Below are 25,312 nucleotides of genomic sequence, written 5' to 3' on the forward strand. Positions count from 1 at the left end.
GAATTATATTATTTTATGTTATCATATTTACAATTCAGAGCTGGTTTTTTTTTTCTTTCAATTATAAAAACATGAAGGATCGGACAAAAAAAATTTATATAATAACCCTCCTTTTGGAGGTTAACCTAGATATTTTTTTTAATAACGAAAAAAAATTTTTTCAATTTTTTTTTGTACACTTCTCTATTCTAAATTATTTTGATTCAATCGAATAGAAAATCAATAAATGAATTTTTTAATTTGTTAATATTTCGGGGGGAACAAAACCAAAAAAATTTGTAAATACTTTACGTACAAAATAATTTTTCATAAAGAGAAAATAATGGAACAACCGTCAGTCACTTGTTTTGCCACTCAATCTGTTGACTATCTCGCTCAAACTCACGATCCAAAGACTTTAAAATGGTAAGTTTTAAGGAATATATAAAGAAAGAAAAAATTTTTCACTAGAAATATTTGTAAGCGGAAGGTACAGTGCGACAACCCTCTTTTGGCATTTGAAATTATTTCTCTTTTTAATTTTATTCATTTTCTTCTACTACTGTTTTAGCAGTTCTTCTCAATATCAGAGACAACGAGAACAATGTCTCACAAATGTAGCTAAAACTCAATCATCATCATATGTGCCACGATATAATCGTTCTCTTCAAAATCGCAGAATTCAACGAAAAATAAGACAATCAAGAACGATGAATACGTCGTATATATTGAATTATTTTACACAGTTTCCTATACAAAACACCAGCAACAATCCATTTGCAAACCAAATATTTAACGGAATTAATTTCTAATAAGTGATGGTGTTGTTAGCGTAAACCATGGCGCAGTAAAAAAATCACTTGGTGGCAAAGAAAAATTTTGATTTTTATATTATTTTTCTTTATATAAATACGGTATCTTTTTTTCATAAGTTAAAGTAAGTCATTTTATAGAAAGCGATCTTGATGGTGGTTATAGCGTGGGTTGTAGTTTTAGCTTAATTATTATATAGTTAGTTTCATTAATACACTGATTTTTTTTTAGCTTTGATGTAATGTTTAGATTCGAAATATTTATACGTCTTTCTTAATAGACCAAAAAAAAAAAAATAATAACTTCGTAATTTTCATAATTTTGTGAGTACATTTTGCTATGTAAAAATATCAAATCATTTCATTCTTAAAAAAAGAAAATTGAATACATATGTTACGAGGTTAACCATAGTATCAGATGTATCCAAGCAGATTAATATTCTAAAATTTCCTTGTTATGATCTCTAGCGCAAAATGTGACAATTCGATAATTTTTATAATACTAACAAATTTAAAATGCAGTTCTGGTTGACAAAATCTTAAAATATATGATATATCATTATGTTACGCATTTGAAATAATGTGATAATGTTGACAATGCCATTATTAATTAACTTCAAATTTCAAGTTGAATTTTTTATAGTGTTCTATCTTTATTCGTAAAAATATATAAAATTGTTCTAGTAAACAAGTATAAAATAAAAAAAAAAAAAAAAGAATCAAAGAAATAAACATAAATTATTTTTATATTAGATTATCTTAGATTGCATCATTATATAATAATGGAATTAATCTACTGTAACAGTAGATTAATTAGTGTTACCACCGGTTTCCGTCGTTCGGTAGGTAGTAACAAAAAGAAATATAAGGATCGGTTAATAAAGGGCAGGGTAATATAGCGATATATGATAAGAGGATACAAGTGCGTGCGGGTAAACGATAATGAACGATTATAGAAGATAATAAGTGATGTGATATGTTAATAAGGGTAGATCGGGTGGTGTGTGTATAAAGATAATTAATATATAACAAAAATCAACAAATGGTAATAAATGATAATGATAGTGAACGATAATAAACGATAATAAACAATAATAAACAGTGTAAAAAAAAATGTATATGAATAATACGGAAATAGATCGGCGGTTTATTAACAATTAAACAAGATACGATATTACTGCCTCCCTCGGTGCTCTGTAATATCCGTATATTATCAGATGATAATAAAACTAAGCTTATACTGAATTCTAACTGAACTAAACTTAGAACTATCCTAACTGAACTTCCAATAACGGTCCTTTTTATAATGTTAAAATTTTGGTACAATTCTGTCTCTTCGAACAGAATCGCCATTCGGCCATTATTCCCGGCCAATTGTGGCGATCTGGGCACATTTGTCTATACAGCCACCTATATTCAGCCACCTTTCTATCGCTAAGCTTCCGTTTGTTATCTAATCACTAAATATCTAAAAATAACTAAAAATAACTATACTAAAATAATCAAATAAAAAATAAAAGATAAAAATAGATAAAAAAATCAAAAAAAATTATCCCGTGACAATAGCATTTATTGAAAAAATTCAGTCACGTGTTATTGTGTTATTTGTCCAAATCACATGTTTGCTATTTATTTTCAATTTGAAAGCCAGTCCAAGTTCTCGGCTCTCGGCACAAAATTTAATCAGCTGTAAATCAAATGTAACTCCGAGTTGGTTAATGTTGAAATTTGATAGTAGGACCTTGGTCATATAAAATACGGGAGAAAGAAAATGACGAGATTTGGAAAAATTTTACCCAAAAACTTTCAGGTTTTGTACCTACTTTTCTACATACATTTACCCAAACTTATACATACCAGATTAGTAAAATTTGGGATTTGAAGTTAAAGTGCTTATATGTGCATACATATATATAAGTGTTGTACCGTAACTGTACGAAAAGCAAAAAAAAAAAAATTTCGTACAGTACAGCTTAATTCTCAGACAGCTTAATTCTTAGACTAACTTTTTAGCTTAAAAAATTTCATAAATATACTTAAACTAAAACACTACAAATTTATAGTGTCGTTGAAAATCTTATTACGATTTATTGGATAATTAACAAATCCGAAATCAAAAAATTTTATAATTATTTATTATTAACAGTACTAGCAGTAAAAGACGCAAAGAAGGTAACCTAACGATAACAATGAAAATGAATCACAATGGAAAAATGCACCAATAATAAAGGAGACAATAACAACAAATAAATAATGAAAAAAAAGCAAAGGGAATAAAAAGAAATAAAGGTAAGGGAAATAGAAAAGAAGAAAGGAACGAGTGAAGATAAAGTTAGAGACATAGGAGGAGAACAAATGGATAAGTAAAGGAATAAAAAGGGAACAAAGAAAGATAAAAGAATAAAAAGGAATGAAGAAAAGGATAAAAAGAATCAAAGGGAATAAAAAAAAATAATAAACGGATTAAAAGAAAATGAAAGAAAGAATGAGAATAAAGAAAGGAAGATGATGATGAACAAAATAAAAGATAATGATAATGAATAATATGAAAGAGGATGAAGAAGGAATGAAAATAAAGAAAGGGGAATAAAGATCAAGGACGAACCCATAATCAATAAAGATTAAGTACGAATCCAGGAAAAAACCATAAAATCAAGGAAAGATCAAGAAAAGATCAAGAATCCATAAAGATAAATGACAAAAGGAAAGAAGAAAGAAAATTAGAAACAAAATATAAGAAACAAAAACAAAAAAAAAGAAATAAGAAAATTAAAACAGAGTAAAAAAATGAAAACAGAATTTACCTTTGACCACTAAACAAGAAAAATTTAAGAACTAAAAAAAGGAATACAATGATAAGATTAGTAATAATAAGACTAAGGCGAAACAAAATTAAAGAAAAAAACTATCACTTCACCAGTATACTTGTTCGGAAAAGCACATTTCTAAAGGAAAAAAAAGGACGAAGGTTAATGCAAAAGAGCAAAAAAGCAATTATTAATTAATGTTTTAAAAATATTAACTTTCTAAAATATTAACAAGGTAAACCGTACGGTACAGTTCATATGTATACTCGTACTACCGTATCACACTGCCTATAGTATCCCCCAAAGTTAGTACCCCACGTTTGTAAGTCCCGGGTATTTACTAGATATAAAATTTTTACTCTCAATTAGTACCTCCCTTAATTCTGGTAACTTTAGCTTAATTCTGGTTAAAACTATTATGTACCCCCCCTTATATTAATACCCGGTATCTCACAAAGTACCCACGGCCCACGGGTATTATGTAATTTTTAAATCAGGTATTAAGTATTTTGTATAATACCGTGCAGTGCGGTACGGTATTGCTCTATGCCGGCTGTAACTCAACTAAATTTTTATACTGCATATACTCTATATAAATCCTGATATTTTGCCCAATTTATAACATAGCGTTGAAAATCACAAACTTACCATAGAAAATCCTACCACTTTTTTATTACCTTACCTTTCAAAAAAAAATCAATAGTTTATCGCTAGAAATGATTAACCGAATTTGACTTGATTATAATGATTTTTTTCTTGATTATTTATGTGAAACATGTGAATTGCGCATTCTTTTTTCATCTTCTTATTAACTCCTAAAATTGTTTCACAGAATGCATTCAAAGAATGAAAATACACCTATTTTGAGATTTATTGATTTTTTTTTTAATTTATCTTAACAAATCCTGATAGTGATATGCAATGAAAAATATATATGTAAATTGATCAATGTACAGTGTCACCGCCAAATTTTGATTACAATTGCCTTTATGGGATTAGTGAAGTTACACTTTGCTATGAAACATTGTCGATCAGATTATCAATTTTTTTTAAAATATTTGCTATTTCTAATAATTTATAACTAAATTTAGTTTAATAATAGAAATATTTTTTAACTTAGTTATGTATGTAATAACTTTCTGACATATAATGATAATATATTATATTAAAAAAAATTAAGTATATTATTTTGATAATAATAATAATAACTAAAATTTCTATTAAAATTTTTTTCAAAAATATAACGATTAAATTTTTTGTAAAATTTTATAAATTTACAGTGGGGATCAACTTCTCTTATGCCATAAAAAGACAGGTCTTGCGTAATATTAGTTTGTTAGGTGGTCCGGTTCAGTTTATTACCGAGCATTCCGAGCAAAGATCTGTGCAATGGTAATCTTTTAATTGTAACGAATAAAATTTTAATATGACATCAGGAAATTTTTTAAGGGAGTATATGCCGATGAAAAACTCACGTGATATATATCAATAAAAATCGCACTCGTCGAGTAATTTCGATATTGTTAAACAGTGATAAATATCATTATCTAACTTTAACCCAATCGATAATTATCAAAATACGATTAAGTGATAAATATCATTATTTGACCTAACCGATTATTTAACCAAAGTGATATATATCGAAAATATTTAATTGATAATCATCAAAAAATACTTATTACATTTATTAACGATAAATAATTACTAAATAACTAATAGAAAAATAAAAATAAAAAATATTCATTACAAATAATACAACATATCACTAAGCATAAAAGTATACTCAATATCGAAAAATTACTTCTTGAGGGAAGCTTAAAGTTGTCCATGATCTTTATAAATACTTAGTCACTATGATCAAATAATTCATTGAAATTTTGTTCATAAGCTTCCTCTGAACGAGGCTCCTCTTCATTATCTTTCTCAACTACTACTTTCTTTTTCATTTCTGGGATTTCTTCTTGTAATATTGATATCGAATCATCAAGTTCAATAGATTCATTATTTAAGAGTGAATCCTAAAATATTAATTTAGAATTATAATTGAAAAACTTGATAATTTCAATTTTAATTAACAAAAAAATCACCTTAAATTTTTGAAAACGTCTTTCCAATGGTTTTCTTGCACATTCTATATCCGGATAGTTAGAATTTAATACAATATCACACACAGATGCTGTATAAACATAAATATCGTTAAATAATAATTCATTGACGTGAGATAAGGTTGGAAATGCTTGTTTCGCAATATTCTCTATCACATTTTCATCTTCGTCATATAATTTATAATAGCATTCCTTGCGATTTATGTTGAATCTAATTAATGAATATAAGAAATTAATAAAATTTGAAATTTACAATTAAATTAAATCATATTTATGCAATTAATGATTATTACCATGGTATGATGGTTTCTGATGAACGAATTAGCCCAACTTTCATTCACTTACTTCCTTTAGATGATTGGAATGATGTAAATTGAGCCACTTTTCTAATTCGGATTTATAATCATCAAAGCTGGACCACAAATTACTTGGAAAAAATTCGGCATACTTGAACCCATATTATTTTTATTGTATAACGAAAATTATCAATAGTTATTTAAATATAATATATTGTTGAAAAAATAAAATTACTTACTGTGAAGATCTTTGGAGTCAAATCGACATCATTATTATTTTCAGTTTGCGATTATTTGTCGATTTTGTAGCTCATATAAAACTCGAATTTGTTTTGAAATTTATCTATTTTTTTGAGGTTATTTAAGGGGAAGGCCCTAAATGACGTCATTTCAAAGGGGTAGGGCCGTAGGGGAGTCTTTTTTTGATTAACAAAAAAGGATCATTGCGCGTATGTTGATCACATTGGTCATATTTGCCTTTATTGTCTATTGTTGCTGTTATCAGTTATCAAATAAACCTATCTGAAGAACGTGATAAGAAAGTTCTTATTGTCTAGAATTTGAGAATTATCGGGAATAATGTGGTTATTTTGAATATAATGAATTTAGTGAGGAAAATTTATAAAATCCGAATAAAACCTGAAATTATTTAAATGACAGAAAATCAATGTAATCCGAATATTCATTAATTGTTCCAGCTCCGGAACATCATCTATAATTAGATAAAACTTGTAGAAAATAAAAACTTATTTAGTTAAATTAGCTTATTAATAATAAATCATGACAAAAAAATAATTAAATTATCACTTTCAAGTGACATAGAAGTTTCTTGGGAGAATACTTCATATTAATCCACTTCATGTTGGTTAGTTGACGTTTTAGTTTTTTTACTGAATTTATTTTTAATTAAAACTTCGTTAATTTCTTGTTCTTGTCCTTCATTATCATGTTCCCTAATGGCTGTTCTTTCGTTGGTATTTTTATTGGTACTGGATCTAAAATTGTATTTCGTTTATTTATTTTTATATGTAAGAAGTAAACGTGAAGAAAAAAAAAGCTTAAACGAGAAGTTACCTTATTTATATACTTTTTAAAAGTATAATAAAGTCTAATTTCACGTTTTTACGTATTTTACACTAGATAAATTAAATCATTTTTTTTTTAACAAACTCTCCATCCTAAAAGTATAATTTAAAGATCAGTAATTTATTTTAGTGATCATTCAAATTGATTAATGATAAATATTTACATATTGATAAACACACGGAAATTTTCGATGATATTATTTCAGTTGCTCCTTCAGATGCTAAAATTGAATTTAAAGTAATACAAAATTGTGGTCATTTACCTCAAGATGAAAAACCTTAAGAAGTTTTAGATTCCATTATTAACTTTTTATATAGAGTTGGAATTTAATTTATTTGATAGGGGGGTTAGAATATCACCGAACTGCTTAATATTAACGAAACTGACATATTAATCATACTTACAAAAAAATATGTTATTTTCTTTAAATTCCTTAAATTAAAAATGTAAATGATTAGACATGATATATAAATAATAAAATTACTATGTATTGTTAATTACTGCGCTAAATCTGTGTTGCACAAAGGTCATAATACACCAGTGGTGCTCAGCACCAGTGTCACATGGTTTGATTAGTTTTATTTGTATTGCATCACTCATCAGATTTATTAGTTTATTTTTACTTAGCTTTCGGTAAGTTATACATATTCCTTAATATTAATAAAGAAAAAAAAAGAATACAGTCACCCCTCTCTACAGCGAACCTCGATATAACGAATAACACGATATAACGGATTTCCAGTGTGGTACCGATTTTAAATATAAAAAAAACCTTGATATAACGAAGTTTACTATTTATTTACCGTATAACGTAGTACGAAGTAAAGTGTGTGAATTGCTTATATAAAAATGCCTCTCGATATAACGGATTTTTTTTATACCGAATTTTTTTTTCAGTATAACGAAGAATTTGTGGTTTAATTATAATAAACATTTTTACATAAAAAAAATTAAAGCCGAAATCTACAAAAAAAAGTAGAACACTTCAGGAAGCATTCCCTATAATAAAAAAATAAAAAAAGAATGTTAGTAAATGTTCTTAAACAAAATTAATAAAAAAAATTAAGTCCCCCCTTACTTTTTTTTTCAGATGTCCATTTCGAAGTCCAGGAAGACCAGGAAGCGTCTCCTACAAAAAAAAATGAAAATTAATCATAAATAAGACTTCCACTACCTATATTTTCGTCCAGTAACCCTACGAAAAGAAATGGAAAATGTTAGTACGGTTCTTAAAAAAAGATGAATACCCTCCCTCTTGGTTCCCCTTTACCTCATTTCAGTTTTTCGTCCAGGTACTCTACAAAAAGAGAAAATAATAAATCAGTTAAAATTTTAAAAAAAACATTAAAAATATAATGAAGTCCCCATACCTCGTTCCATTTCAAAAGTCTGGTCATGTTTTTCGTCTGGAAACTCTACAAAAAGAAAAAAAATAACAAATAAGTTAAATTTTAACAAATATTATAATATAATAAAGTTCCATACCTCACTCAATTTCAAAGTCCGGACTGTCTGGTAGTGTATTTCGTCTGGAAACTCTACAAAATCGAAAAAAACAAATTAGTTAAATTTTTTAAAAAAAAAACCATTAAAAAATATAAATATAATGAAACCCTCGCTCAATCTCAAAAGTCCGGACTGTCCGGCAGTGTATTTCGTCCGGAAACTCTACAAAATCGAAAAAAAACAAATTAGTTAAATTTTTTTAAAAAAAAACCTTTAAAAAATATAAATATAATGAAACCTGGTCCATACTTCGCTCAATTTCAAAAGTCTGGACTGTCCGGTAGTGTATTTCATCTGGAAACTCTACAAAATCGAAAAAAAAATAAATTAAATTTTTTTAAAAATATAATGAAACCTGATCCATACCTCATTCAATACCAAAAACCTGGTCGTAATTTTCGTCTGGAAACCCTACAAGAAGAAAATTATACTACAAAAGTCCGTTGCTTGGAAACCTACAAAAAGAAAAAAAAGATTATCAGTTGTACTGCGCAATTTGATTTCTAATTATCGGTAAATCAGATCGACAAGTCATATGATCTGTATGACCGATATACCTATACCGAAGAATTCGTTATACTATACCGAATAATTCGCTATAGTGTTAACGAAGTTGGTTATAACGAAGCCCTGATCTGCCGGAACGTAGGGTTCGTTATATCGAGAGTTGACTGTATACAACATTAACTATTCTCCCTTCTTTACATTTTATTCACTCCACTTCGTCACTTTTTGCAAGTAGTTTTTTCAACCTTTTAATGGCTTTAAACTTTGGCATCAGTATCCTAGTAAATGGTAAGTTATTTTTTGGTCTTTTGGAATTGGGAATTTATTTTCTTTAACTAACTATCTTTTTCTATTTTTTGGTTGGGCTGTTCACTTCTTTTTTGGGCTTTATGGTTTTTTGTTTCTTTCTTATTATTATGCATCATTTTTTTCCATCACTGTTCATCTCCTATCATTCTTTTTCTATCTCCATTTCATTCCATATATTCTTTCATCTCCATTTCGTCTTATATCATTATTTCTATCACCATTTTATTCTACACCACTTTTTCATCATCATTTCGTCCTTTAATCACCATTTCATCTCCTATTGTTTTTCCCATCACTATTTCGTCACCTATCATTCTTTTTCCGTCTCCATTTCGTTCCACATTATTCTTTCATCTTTCATCTCTATTTCATCCTATTTTTTTTTTCATCACAATTTTGTTATATATCACTTACTTTATCATTATCTTTCATTCCTTTCATCCACCATTTCGTCTTATATCATTATTTCTATCACCATTTCGCTCTATATCACTTTTTCATCATCATTTCAACCTATACCGTTCCCTTAATTACCATTTCGTCTCCTACCATTTTTTTCTACTACCTTTCATTCTATATTGCTTTTCATCATCATTTCATCCCATACTGTTCTTTTCATTGCTATTTCGTCTCCTATTATTATTTTTCCATTACCATTTCATACTATTGTTTCTTATTACTCTTTTTGTTCTTTATTGTTCTTTCTTATTCCTTATCACTCATTTTGTCCATTATTATTAATTTGACTGGGGTGTTCTCAAAAATTAAAGATATACAGATATACGCAATTTTTTAAATTACATAAAGTTAAATAAATTATTAATACTATTGGTTAATTATAATCATGTGACACCGGTGCACCAGTGGTGATAAATAGCAAACTTCTAATTAATATTAATCTAGGTGGAATAACTGGGATAATTATCAATAACTTATTAAATTATTAGTGTTTATCACGTTAGTAATTATCAATATTGTAGTTTATCAAAATTACTGTGTTAAATTTTTTTGATAATTATTAATATTGTGAATTAATATGTTTATTTTCTTCGATAATTACCAAAATCGTTAATTAATTTGTGGAATTTTTTCGATGATTATTTAAACCATAATTTATCAATAGTTAACTTATGGAATTTTTTCGTTATATATCTATATCATAAATTATCATCAATTAACATGTGAATTTTTTTTGTTAAACATCAATATCGTTAATTATTAGCAATTAACCTGGTGATAATTATTGGTAATTAACAAATTTGTTAACCATCGTTATTTTTCTTGCGATAAAATGTGATAAATACCGATAAGGTGATGAACATCAATGCTTATCTCCTGAAAAATTTTCCCGATGATAGCTTCTAAAATTCTTTTTTAAATTTCTTTGATGACATATGCGATCATGTTTTTTTTTTAAAAAAAAAAGCTTCATTTAAATATCACTCCTCAAAAACGCCAACATGCATTCGTTTGAGTTTTTCGAACGTGATATATATAATTTTTAAAATAATTAAAATCAAATATATAGAAAAAAAAATCAAGAGACTTTGATTTATTGTATGTGAAAAATTTTGTGTCATGTTTCATATTACAGTATATTGCACCATTATTGAATTAATTAATTCCATAATTTGATTTATTAAATATATCACATTTTTATGAACAATAAAGATTGTTTAATCCTTATTCTTTGTTTTTTTCAGGTTTTACTATTCTTTCAAATCGTATATAGTATAATTTAAACTTTCCCTGTTGTCCTCTTTAGAAAACTTACAGAATCTCTTTATTCATGCTGCTAAAAGGCCTAAAAAGTAATCGCCATTTAAATCATTCCGACTTGCATTAGGATTCCTTCTACTGCATTATCATTATCTTGGCCGGAATTTGTAATTCCTTTTTTTTATGTAAAATATATTAATTATATTAATATTGCATATATTATATATTATTTTAGGGCTGTTTTTTTTTTCTTTCAATTATAAAAATAAATACCCCCCTCTGTAGGTTGACCTAAATATTTTGTCTGCTTTTGACGAATTTTTCTAGTTATCAAAAATTTAATTTTTTGTTAGCAAACATTTAAAAAAAAAATATTCTTGATTGTAAAAAAATATAATTCTTTATAAAGAAAAATAAAGATGGAACAACCATCAATCACTTATTCTGTCACTCAATCTGTTGACTATCTCGGTCAAACTCATAACCAGGTCGGTCCAAAGACTTTAAAATGGTAAGTTTTATGAGATGAAGAAAGAAAAAAAAAAAATTTTTTTTTTCTGTACGTTCTATTTTTGGTGTGCGACATTATAAGGTACATCTGTGGAAAAAATATCGATCTTGACATTGTTACGCGATAAAATGCGCATCCGATGTCCGACGTTATCCAACGTTTATATTACGATCCTATATAATTTGTGTTCATGTCGATTTCTATCATTACATAACGATTTGTGACCGTAGGTTGTGTACATTAAATTAGCCATATAGATAATATTCTTTATTTTATTAATTTTATTATTATTTTTATTATTATTTTTACATATGTAGCGATAGAATAATTATTTTTATCATATTAGTGTTTATATTATTTTTATATTATATTATTTTATTTATTTATTGTAGAGGTTGGAACCGACCAAAAAAACCTTAACCGATTAATAATCGATTAATCAGTTACCATAACCGAATAATAATCGGTTAATTAATCGGTTAATTAATCGGTTAATTTGTGATGAGGTTAACCGATTAATTAATCGGTTAATATATAAATTTTGCATCCCTATATGAATAATATACATGTATTATTTCAAAAAGTTATATCAAATTTTAATGGGAAATGAGAACTGACTTTAATTCAAGGTTTAATTAAATGGGAAATTAACAATATTAATAATAGTGGAATTGAATTGCAAGTTTTTAGGAATGTTGTTGATATTTTTATTCCGCCAATATTTTGCATAATATATATCACATGACATTTAGCTGCGCCATAAATAACTTTAAATAAAAATAAATACTTATAAAAGCATTTAAATATGTTACAAAAAAATATATAATAAATGACCAGATAGAGATTCATTTTCAATAGGCCTATAATCGATATATTTATAAAAAGTTTAAATGGGTTTATTTTTTTGACAAGTTTGTCAATACTGTATATTAAAAAAACTTCTTATCTGAATTTCGGGATAAAAAATCATCTAATTTGAGAAAATGATCTGCATAGTATTTTAACCGACTAAATTAATCGGTTAATTAATCGGTTAATTTAGTCGGTTAATTTAGTCGATTAACCGATTTTTTGATACTTCTAACCGATTAACCGCCTTAACCGATTAATTAATCGATTAACGTTAATCGGTTCCAACCTCTAATTTATTGTCTACATTTGTATTATTAAAAGATTATTAATGTATAAGATCTATATTAAGAGTCAATGAAGGATAATCTGATTAATAATAATCAACTGATAGAATTTGTCATTCGTGACTTATCAAAAGGAGGGCTTATAATGGGTTATTTTTATCACTATTATAGTAACCAGCCATAATACAATGAAACATGTTCCGTTATGTGTTTAGAACATATCGGTAGATTAGATTTTGATATGATAATAGATGGTGTTGGAAAAATAGATGGAGAATAGATATAAATACCTTTCACCAACTCGTTGATAAAAGTGGTCAGTACTATAAGTTGTATTTTTATCAGTTATAGTAGAAATCTTTTTCCTATCACCTTTCATCATTTATTATCGCTTTGTTATATGTCCTTAATCCTATCGCTTCATAACGTTTATTAATAAAACTCGTTATACATTGTATCGTTAATTGTTGTTTCTGTGTGTTTTGATATAATATTCATTTATTACTTGACGTGTGTTATCATTATCGTATTTTGTAGTTGTTTATCTTGATGATTCTTAACAAACAATACCAGATAAGTAGTATTGAGTAAGAATCCCGTGGATAACCTGGTGTTTATACGACTTATTTTAGCCCACCGTCGACTTTTATTTGCTGATATAATTCAGTAACAATATGCATCTTGATATGTTTATATGGTGCCACCATATAGGTTTATCAAGAAGACTAGTCGTACAATATCAAGATCACTCATCTGTGTGTGACAAAACTACCTTTGGTCTCAAAAATTTAAAGCATACAGCTGACAGCTCCGGATTTAGTTTAAAAGGAATTTTAATTTTTTTTTTTATTTTAATTACTCAATTTCTTCTACTGTTTTCATAGTTCTTCTCTGTATCAGAAAAAACGAGAACAATGTCTCACAAATGTAGCCAAAACTCAATCATCATCATATGTGCCACAATATTATCGTTCTCTTCAAAATCGTAAAATTCAACAAAAAATAAGACATGCAAGAATGACGAATTCGTATACATTGAATTATATTATAAAGTTGCCAAGACAAAACACAAACAAAAATTCATTTACAGACCAAATATTTAATGGAATTAATTATTAAAACACTAAAAGATTTGTTGGTTGCCGATCGTACTAAAATAGAAAAGCTTGATTTGAAATGTATTTATATAATCAGCAAATCAATACCAAAGATGGGGGATCAGCATCTTAAAATGGAAATCACTCAAAAACTAATCTTATGTTAACGTTAAGTTAACGTTAACCTATCATGACATGTCAATCATTTCAAGTCATAACAATAACGTGACTCGCCACCCACCTACCCATAGGGTGATATTGCACTTATATAGAATGATCTTTCTTGCTTAAAAATTATGGGATAAAATTTTTAGCAAATCATGTGAAAACTGAATAATTTTTTTGTTAGCCAAAAATGATCAACAACCGGATGACAAATTTTAATATTATGTAAATAAACAATTTGTTTGTATTACTTATTTAAATATAGATACATTTTTTTTTTATTTTGAACCAAAAAATAAACAATAATCAAATGGTAAATTTTCATTATCGTCATCATTACATTATCATTATAATTAAAGTTGCCTGCCGAAATTAGGGAGTTTCGGCATGTCAAAATTGTCAAAACTATTTTGACATGTCAAAATTGTCGAAACCTAAAAATATTACGTTTCACGTAATAACTCGGCGTCCAATGATCGTAGAAAGATGCACCATAGCTCGCTGGAATCGTCTCATAACGACGAGTCGAATGGTGGTTAAATCGTCTTTCTACGATCACTGGATGCCGAGATATTAAGCGAAACGTCAAAAATCGGCATTTTGTATTTTGCGATACTGCGCCATTTGACGTTTCGTCTATTATCTCGGCATCCAATGATCGTAGAAAGATGATCTAACCACCATTCGACTCGTCGTTATGAGACGATTCCAACGAGCTATGGTGCATCTTTCTACGATCATTGGATGCCGAGTTATTACGTGAAACGTAATATTTTTAGGTTTCGACAATTTTGACATGTCGAAACTATTTCGGCATTTCGGCATTTCTACAGGTTTTAGTTTCAACATTTCGACAATAGCCTGTAGAGTTTTGGCAGGCAACTTTAGTTATAGTAATGCTATCATGAAAATTTTTTCAGGGTAGTAATTCTAAAAATGATTAACAATCAGATAATAAAATTGTTGTTTTATTATAATGTTATCATAAAATTTTTTTTTCTCAACAATTGGATGATAAAATTAAATAAATGTTATATCAAGTAATTTTTTATTTTGAACAAAACAATAAACAACAACTAAATGGTAAAATTTCATTATCATTGTCTTATTATTATGATATTCAGTTATCATAATTTTCCAGAACTAAAAATGATCAACAATCGGATAGTAGAATTGTTTTATTACAATATAATCGTGAAAAATTTTTTTCCAGAGCCGTAATTCCAAAAATTATGATAGTAAATATTAAATAAATGCTTTATCAAGTAATAAACAATCTTTCTGTATTGTTATTTAAAGTTAATCACATATTCTGATATATATATTTTTTTATTTTTAAACCAAAAAATAAACAACAATCAAGATAATTAACCTTAAAATGATTAACAAGTGAAATAACTAAGCCAAAAATGATTAACAAGCAAAATAAACCGAAAATGATCATCCTTTACCAAATGAGAAAAAAATTATGTTAATAGCTAGTTAAGAGTAATTTCTCATTTTTTTTATAGATATGTTAAATATAATCAAAAATTTTGCAAATAAAGTGAAAGTTATGGTTTGGCTAGAAAAGCCCGGCGAGCGAAGCGAGCCAAATGAAATTGCATCATCATAATAAATCACATGAATATTTAATACACAATCACATGATCTACCAGTAATTTTTCCACCAGTTAAAATTTAGAAATTCTCTTTAAATCTTAAAAACTATTTATCATAATTATGATACTGTATGGTAGTATAAACCAACTTAATTAAAAAAAAAGTCAGAATTATTACAGTTCTAATTATACTATGACTATAGCTCCCTGCCATGTTTAATGTTAACTTGTTATTTGTGTAACAATTTTCTCTATACAAATTACAAATATTTTACGTACTTTATTTTTTATTAATTTTATTAATACTGCAGAAAGTTAATAAAGAAGAAAAATGAAACCCTGTAGTGAAACCTCCCTCAATATGGAAAATGAAAAATTATAGAAAATACGTATCTTTCTAATTTCTTTATTCTAATTGAAAATATATTAAATATTGTAAATATGTACTTTACTAAATTAATCATTACTTTTACAGTAATTTCATGGTAAATCAATTTTTCACGTACCATTTTATTACGTAATGCGATCATCAATTTGTTTTTTTTTTGCATATCATTTTTTATCAATATATATTAAAATTAACCTACCATCCGTGGAAAAGTTGGCTGTGGATCCAATACAATAAGAATTTCTGCTATGGGTAGATTGCATGGGTGTTATCCTAAATCCGAAATTCGTAATCCCGATATAATATAATCGATTGTCAAAATTCCGTAATTGAAAATCCCAACATTTATCAAAATCCTGAAGTTCAATATTCCGACAGTCCAAAATCCTGATACTTAATATTTTACAAAAACAAATAATTTTAAATATTCAAATTCAATTTGCCATTCAGTGTAAAGTTAAATTTTACTTTTAATTTATTCAGTTTCATCATAGTATTACCTATATTATTTTGAAAAATTTTATGTCACTTTGGTTTATTCAATGCTAAACATTACTATTCAACTTTATTAGTATAGATAAAATTAACTTGCAATGTTAAAAGCAGTAAAAAATACCAACAACCAAATCTAAATCGTTAGTTAGAAAATAATTATGCACGATTCCGCGGAGAAAGTCCATCAATGAACTGTTTTCTCTATCATTGCAAACCGTCATAATTCTTTTCACTCTATCGATTAAGGCCTTTTTTGCTGCTGATGGTCTTTGTTTCACCACGAATAATATGTTCAACTAGTAATTCAACATTTTAAAATATCCCAGCGCCTATACCAGGCTTCTACAATATTTTAAGCTCGTGGGATTCCTGTTTCAATAGAATCATATGCTGACCACAATTGTGGCGGGAATAAAAAATATTATTGCCATTTCTAAGATGTTAACGCATATTTTCATGCACATAGCTCCCTTCAAATCATTTAAAATTTCATCTGCTTCTGGGGCATTTCAGGCTTAGATTACTTAGAGTTGTAAGTCAATGCTATTTTCTACTGTAAAATCAAGTAGTTCTTTAAATAAACATTTATATATTTCTTCAGATTTACCGGTTATCAATGAGTAAACAAGAGGGAGAACTCTTGAATTATCTCCGCCAACAGATACATGGATTGTATATAGCTGACAAAATATCACTGGAACCATTTCAAACATCCTATCCATCATCCAAAATGGAGCTTAAGACAAATGTTGAATATTTCCCTGTGTAGTAAATAGCAAAATTCGATCTTCACTAACTACAAAATCTCTCACTAAAATTGAATCTCCATTATTTTAAAGTAAACTGAAGAAAATCTGGAATATTAATTTCTTCAAGAGTTTGGGCATCTCTGATCTTCAACACATTTAGTCCTTGAACGAAGAAAATTAAGAGATGGGATATATCCTAACTATAATATCTTGAATAATTCGTGCAGGATTATCTTTTGTTCTATGAGCCTTCTGCTTGATTTGGATAATAATTTTTGCAACTTTTGCGTTACTAGCCTGAAGTGAGTGATTATGTTAAGTAGTATTATTACTCAACCTCTACAATTTTCTAGTTTTCTTTTCTCACAACACCGATAAATAACCATGAAAGTTTATCTTATTATTTTCTTTTTGTGATTCATTTTAAATTGTTTTAGTAGCTAATAGAGAAATGATCTTTCGTGATTAAAAGTGAGTAAACATTTGTATCAAAGGTGTAGTTAAGGCGTAATATTTAAAGCATCAATTTTATTAATAAATTTATAATTTATACAAAGATACAACTTTCAAACAAATAAATACTATACAAAACAAATATGGGTAATATTCATTTTTGTGCTTCAAACGTTTCACTTTAATAAGTATTAAATAAATATAATTAATAGTGACTTTTTCCATCATAAGATACTCATTATTGGTCTTGTAGGGGCATCGTACAATAGCCAGTATAACATTAATTGTAATATTAATTTATTAACATGTTAAATTGTAACAAATTATTGTAAAATATATTGTAAGTTTAATTGTAAAATTTATTTGTGAAGTGGGAAATTTAGATTGCATTGTTATGTAATAATGGAAATAGTCTATAAATAAATGGGAAAGTATACTTTACAAAAATCTCGAATTTTGGTATTAGCATTATAATATGCTAAATCTATTAACAATTAGCTATTGTGGGCTATTAAAGCATATTAAACAAATTTTTTACATAAAATTGAAAATATAGGCCTACACTAGGCCATATTAAAGGCTTATAATACACTAACAATAGAGTTTCAATATTTCCGACAGTTTTGCATATTCACTAAAAAATTCATATAGCTATTATATTACTATTACAGTGCTATTACAGAGGAAAATAATAAAATTAATTTAATGAATTTTATATTTTTGGTATTGTGCTAATATTTATTTTTATCAACAATATTTATTATACGATTTTTTTCTATTTAGTTAGTAATTTTATAAATAAGTCAAAGTCTAATTGATCTCCAATATGAAATACTGTATATAAAAAATTAAGCTATTTTTTTAACTTCTTTTAGTTAAACTTTTTATTCTTATCTCTTTAAACTTATTATTAAACTTTTTAATTATTTATAATTTATTCATTGTATTTATTTATATGGCACAATATTTTAGACTTTTTTTATATTTTTCAATTTGCAAGAGTAACGTAAGCAAATCACATGACTTTATATTACATTATAAGAACGACAATCATCAAAGTCGCACAATCAAAGAACTCTTATTTTTTTCCATCTCCTTTCCTTCGTCCTTTCCCTTTCCCTCTTTTCTTTAACTTTCCATTAAAAAAATCATTAGTCTGGAGTGCAACGAAGGACTATTTATTTAAATAAACATTTTTAGTTTTGATTTTTTTCTTTTAGACTGTTTTTTGGACATGACATTCCTGTAAATTTTATCTTGATAAATGATTTTTAACATTCTTTGTTTCTTCTTTATTAGGCAGCTCTTTAGATACAGAATCTTGTTAAGAAAACCTGGAAATATATGATTTATTTATTCTAACGAATTGTTGTAAGGTTTTTAAACGCATAGAATTCTGGTAAAATCTTGCCTTTTTTAAAAAATTTTTTTTAATGAACTGTTTATAATGGTTCTTTTTTTTAGTTGGGTCTTTCAGTTCATTTTAGACATGTGGAATTTCAATGGCTAACAATATAGTGTAATATTATAAGTTTTGTTTTTTTAATTTTTTATTTTGACGAACCTTACTAACAGTTCTTTTTTTTATTTTGTAGGCAGTCAGTTCTTCACATCTCAAGAAATAGATATCAAGGTTTTCATTTTTTTATACGCAGTCAGTTCTTCTAGATCTTGAGAAATGGATATTAGGATTTTTTTAAAAAAAAATTTGACGAAATAATCATTAACACTTCATTATTTTTATTTTTTATTTTTTTTTAGGTAACTGGTTCCTCAATACTAAGGATAGAGGAAATTTAATGAATTGTTCCATTAATAAATAAAACATTTTTAATGTTTCATTTTCTTCTTTTATAGGTTTCGGACTCTTGTATATAAATGAGTAAACCACGTGGAATGAAAATGGTAAGTCTTGCAACACCTACGAAACTTGGGTTTCTTATTTTTTAATAACTAATGTTTTCTTATTTTTATAGGTTCTGGCTTTAAATTTGGACGTTAATTAGGAATCCTTGGTTAGTTTCGAAGTTGGACTTAAAGCTCTTCGTGATGTCAAAATGGTGAGTTTCAAAGTTACATACTTCAAATTTTTTTTTATTTAATTTTCTTTTTTAAAGAAACAATTATTAACATTTCCTGCTTCTTTTGTAGATTTTGGACTTGGAAGTTAACTAACTTTGGAAACTTTTCTTTTCATTTTTTTTTATTAAAAACACTAACGTATTTTGTAGGTAATATTTAAACAAAAATTTTTTAATTGAATGAAGTCATATCATTTGTTATGTATTATTGTTTCAAAATAGATTCTTATTTTTGACGATGTAATTTGGGTGAAAATTAACAATATGACACTTTATAGCAATTAGATATAATATTTTTAGCGAATATTAAATAAATATTTAATAATATTATTTTTATATTATAATTTTATTTTAAATGTGATATTGCATAGTGTTGTTATTAAACTTATATTGTATTAAAATTATTTTACTATTATACTAAAATGCTTAAAGTCTTATTATTTAGTCCTAAAATATTCGTTTACAATTTTCTTACTAGTACTATTAACGAGCTTGATGATAGGTCTAATTTATTCCTATTACCAGCCTATTAAAATAATTTTATTAGCCTTATGTCGAATTTGGGTTTTTTTGTAAAGTATTTATCTAAAATAAAATATTATATTTCTAATAATTAATAAACAAATAAAATAAAATAATTTAATTAAATGAATTGATTTCATTATACTATCATTGATTGGCAGCTATTCTCATAATAGCGGATTCCCTTTGCTATTTCTTAGTAGAAAAGTAATACCAAGATAATAATGCGATAAATAAGAAACCATAACTGAACAACATTGGTGATAATTGCAAAGCATCGTCGATAATAAAAGAGAATGTTAATACAAGCACTCCTCCTAGAATAAAAACTCCTACTACTGGTAATGGCACTTTAAAGAATTTTTCTTCGTTATTTTCACTTCTCCATCGAATCAACTAAAAAAAGAATATACATATATATAAATTAATCGGTTAATAAAATTAAATAAACAATTATTTATACGCACCAATAAACCTATACCAGTAGCAAGGTAAAATATCCAATAACTGTAGCTGGCAAGATTTGAAAATAATTTGAAATTTGAAATTGAAATACTACCACCAACGAATATCATAAGAAATGAACACCAAACGAATTGTACTAATAAAGCATTGATAGGTGTATCAAAACGTTTATTCCAGTTTCTTAATTTTTGTGAATATTTTGGAAAAAAATCTAAATTTGCCGCTGCAACAATAACTCTCGATCCACTCCATACTTCTACTGCAGCGGTACCCATTACAGAAAGTACAACCAGGAAGGTAAAAATTCTAGTAATAATCAATCGATTTCCGAATAATTGATTGAAAAATTCTGCAGCTATGGTTTCATGGCTGTTATCTTTGCTTGCTATTTGTTCTTTTGGTACGACCGAGATAAATGCAATATTTACAAGGAAATCTATATATATAAAAAAAACATACACATAATTTAGGTTGCCGATATTGATATTATCCCTTAGATGGTCTAGCAACGCCATTTAAGGGATAGTTGGTAAGCTTTTCATAAAAGCAAATTTTATGTCAAAAGTTCTTCAAAATTCACATTTTACGTACACATTACTGTAACAATTGCGACACTAATACTATTGCTGAGAATCAATTTCTTTTCCGGATTCCTGAACTCGCCCAAAGAATCTACAAACAGAAAAAATCAGATTGAATTATCTGTTAATATATATATATATATATAATACTATTAATCTTTAAATGAAAAAAAAAAGTTTTAAATTTATAAACATGACATACAATTCAAGTTATTCCATCCATTATATGAGAACATAATCTGTTAAAAAAAAATGATAGTAATGAGGAAAAGATTTTTTAAAAATTGCTTTTTAAGAACGTAGCGAAGACATGTAGAAAATAATAATAATCGTGTAGCACTGTTTACAATATTCCTTTTATAAATATCCTCACATCATAAGACACGGATATGTTGAAAGTATTATATAAGACACAATTCTTTAATATTCGACATTTAATGAATATTCAAAGTATTTTACAAATACTTCGTTAGTGTATTATAAGCAGCGTTATACGGTTTATCTTATAATAATTACCAATAAAATAGCTGATGAATATTCTGCAATGCCTGTATTTCCATTTATTTTCGTTTTCCAATTATTACCACTAATTTCTTTATTTTGGTATAATCCATAAATTCCAGCTATAGCGATTATTGAATACGTAGTCAATTTTATAATAGCAAGACCCTGATTTATAATTGCTGCCCATCTGTTACTAAGCATATGATAAACTGTTATGACAAATAAGAGTAGGATTGCCAAAAATTTTACGAACCTAGAAAAATAAATTTTTAAATTTTAATTGCTGTTATCACCTAAGGTGAATAATTATTATACGTGTCCTTATCCTTAATTACTCAAGCAACACGTTAGTAATAAAAATTTTTCTTACCAAAATGGAGAAAAAGGAAGATTCCATCCAATTGAATTTAGTTCAGGTATATTATCATCAGATGATGTATTTTCTGATTCAGGTTTATATGTTTGTATATCTGTTTCTCCTGTTATAGTATACCAAAAATACTGCGCACCAATTTGTAAAATGGCGCACAAAAGCCCTGGTTTAATTACACTAAAAAAAAGAGAAGAATTTAATTTATGAAAGATTCTTAATCCGACTTTGAGAAAGGAATTTTCATATTTACAGGACAAGCATAAAACTGAAAAGATAACTCATTAAAAGTTTTGGGTTTGGATAAGCTGTTTGTAAATATTTCGTTTCACCTCCGTTTACTTTATGAATGGCTCCAAGTTCAACATATGTTAGTGAACCTGCCATACTTATTATTCCACCGAGTAACCATAATGATAATACTATTCCAGGAGATTTTACCGCATACCAAACAATTCCTGGTGTAGAAATGATACCCGCTCCAATCATATTATTTACATTCATTCCAATACCATAAAATACACCTAATAACGAATTATTTCGTGGTTTTATGGAAGGTTCTGAACTTATTGGCGAAACTGATCTTATAACTTCTTGATTATCGCCACTGTTTTCATAACTACTAATATTATCATTTATGTCGGCCATTTTAATTAGTAAAAATTAACGATAAATTTTTTTTTTTAAGAAAAAATAATTTACAAAAATGAAAAAATTCAAAAAATTCTTGAGATTTTAAAACTTTTTTTTTAATCACGTGGATTTTAACGTTACACTTGAATGTCAAGTGTTTATACTAAAACCAAAATGGACATGATTCATTGTCTACCTATATAAATTATAGTCAATTTGATGAAGATCCTAGGATTCAAACCATATCATTTCTAAAAAGGAATATTTTGTTTGTGCATACAAGTGTTTCAAATTAAGGTCGATTAATATTATTTTTTATTCTTTTTGTCGATTCAAAAAAAAAGATTTCTTTTTTGTCGATTAAGAAAAAAAAATTCTTTTTTGTTGATTAAAAGAAAGGAGGAGCTTTTATATAAATAGTATTCACCTAAACTTATTATTACTTCCGCGTATGTTCCTACAGAATGAATTCGGTTTTTCTGAAATTAGCGGAATTTTGTCTCCGAAAACGTCCAATGCTCAAGAATCAAAAAATTTCCTTTTTCAGTACCTTAAAAAAAAAGGAAAAATAATCAGTAGTAATATTCCAGTAATGTTTCATCTTCGGTCAAAATAAAAACGCTTAATTAAGACCTTTTCCCATATGTATATGTTTTACTAATTTTTTTTTCAAATAATTAAATAAGGGTAATGGCATATATTAGCTAGTATTATTTCATTATTTTATTATAAACGTCTACTTCCCTATATGTATACATATTATAAAATCTTAGTAATCGTGTGCAACCAATCATTTTTTACAATTGTGTACGTAATCGAAGATTTTTGCGTATTCCCAACCTAAAATATTAGCCAATTTATGTCACTGTCCTAGCAAGGATGGATTGTTTATAAAATGCCTTAATGTATGTCAAGTAATTTTCCTTTACACGACGTGAATCATAAAAGTTATTACACATTCACCAGGATAAAGGTTTTGGATGGACCATATTAAGGTAATCATTAAAAGAAAAATTCTTGACAAAGAATAATATAAATTTTTGAGTTTGTTCATATTTATAAAATCTTCATACTGTAGCACCAAGTCAATTGATAAACCACATGGATTTATATTATGTTATATTAAGTGTTTACGTAATAGTAATTATTAAAGAATTAATTATTTAGATTCAGCAAAAGTAGCGACAATTTGAATTTCAGCTTATGTACTATATTCATAAATCCACCGTTTTCCACTTTTCTCTTTTAGATGCGGTCGATAAAATAATACAAAAGTAACATTCCAACAATTAAAGCTATGAAAATGATAAGTGTGAATAATATATTATTAAAAACATGAAACGATTGGTCGTGGGATAAAGAAAAATACTAAAACGACCATTCCAAATCCCGAAAATATAAATGAATCGTAAGCGATAATTTAGGGTTATAACCTTATCTTTTTCGAAAAACCTAAAAATAGTTATGGTTAAGTTACAAGAATCTTTTTTAAAAAAATATCGTATTTAGATTTTTATATTGTGCTTACCAATAATCCAATACCTGTAACAATGTAAAATTTTCAAGAACTAAACATCGCTATAGAAGTAAATAGGATGAAAACGTTATCTACCATCGAACTACTACCAATTAACGTTAGAAATGCACACCAGATAAACTGCGTGATTAAAGCATTAACAGTTAACTGGTATATCAAAAGTGTCATGCGCATCCGAAAATATTGGGAAAAAGTTTTGCTGCTGTACCAATAGCAGATAGAATGACAAAAAATGACAATATTCCGGATACTAGTAGCTCACTATTAAATATCATAAAAAAAACGCTGCTATCGTTTCGTTAAAATGTTTCGTACTGGTACCGATTACGAGTTGAGGAGGTAGAGTAGTTATAAATAGGGATGGAAAAAGTTTCAAATGGAGTGACTCAAGTCGGTTTTGGAGCCGAACGTTGGAGCCATTTCGAGTCGAACCGAGCAGCTCAAGTGGAACGAACGGTTCCATTAGAGTCGACTCTGAAAGTAGCTAAGCCGGGTACGTGGTGGAATTATGAATACCAGAACGGATCGGTCGGTTCGGTACTAAACGCCGTTCCGAATCGGATTTTAGAGTCAATTTCACCAATTCGGTTCGTTCCGGTGAAACCGAACCGATAAAGTCATCCCATCCCAGTTATAAAATGCGATATTCAGTTATATCTGACAAAAATAAAAAATTAAAAAAATCTTTTATGAGTTCCGATGCTGTAGCTGTTGCCAAGCCGCAACTTCTTTTCGGGTTCCAAAATTCATCTAATGAGTAATTCAGGTTATTCCAACCATTATAACTGAAAAAAAACTTCAATTATCACATGCCTTCGTCATGATTTTCTTCCTCAAAATAAAGACTTATTACCGAAAATTTTGAATCCGAACTCTCTAAAGTTTGTTTCCATCAATA

General features: G+C 27.2%; 4 protein-coding genes across 4 annotated transcripts; 1 reads left to right on the forward strand and 3 right to left on the reverse strand.

Moving 5' to 3' along the window:
• Positions 1–322: 322 nt before the first annotated feature.
• Positions 323–791, forward strand: OCT59_007891 (uncharacterized protein; the record flags this gene model as incomplete). Its single annotated transcript, XM_025327347.2, has 2 exons — positions 323–405; positions 551–791. The coding sequence occupies 2 exons, from the start codon at positions 323–325 to the stop codon at positions 789–791; spliced, it is 324 nt and encodes a 107-aa protein (XP_025171830.2).
• A 4,651-nt stretch (positions 792–5,442) lies between these two features.
• On the reverse strand, positions 5,443–5,999 carry OCT59_007892 (uncharacterized protein; the record flags this gene model as incomplete). Its single annotated transcript, XM_066142100.1, has 3 exons — positions 5,443–5,616; positions 5,686–5,895; positions 5,997–5,999. 3 exons carry the CDS (start codon positions 5,997–5,999, stop codon positions 5,443–5,445), a joined length of 387 nt encoding a protein of 128 aa, XP_065999010.1.
• Positions 6,000–8,048: 2,049 nt separating this feature from the next.
• Positions 8,049–9,721, reverse strand: OCT59_007893 (uncharacterized protein; the record flags this gene model as incomplete). The annotated part of the gene is made up of 8 exons (XM_066142101.1): positions 8,049–8,084; positions 8,164–8,214; positions 8,456–8,500; positions 8,571–8,623; positions 8,699–8,753; positions 8,841–8,894; positions 8,958–9,002; positions 9,674–9,721. The coding sequence occupies 8 exons, from the start codon at positions 9,719–9,721 to the stop codon at positions 8,049–8,051; spliced, it is 387 nt and encodes a 128-aa protein (XP_065999011.1).
• A 10,792-nt stretch (positions 9,722–20,513) lies between these two features.
• Positions 20,514–22,892, reverse strand: OCT59_007894 (uncharacterized protein; the record flags this gene model as incomplete). The annotated part of the gene is made up of 7 exons (XM_025327346.1): positions 20,514–20,720; positions 20,792–21,225; positions 21,381–21,461; positions 21,573–21,609; positions 21,887–22,127; positions 22,245–22,424; positions 22,498–22,892. 7 exons carry the CDS (start codon positions 22,890–22,892, stop codon positions 20,514–20,516), a joined length of 1,575 nt encoding a protein of 524 aa, XP_025171829.1.
• Positions 22,893–25,312: the final 2,420 nt, after the last annotated feature.

The sequence above is a fragment of the Rhizophagus irregularis genome, chromosome 16 (genome assembly GCF_026210795.1).
Source record: "Rhizophagus irregularis chromosome 16, complete sequence".
Classification (NCBI taxonomy): domain Eukaryota; kingdom Fungi; phylum Glomeromycota; class Glomeromycetes; order Glomerales; family Glomeraceae; genus Rhizophagus; species Rhizophagus irregularis.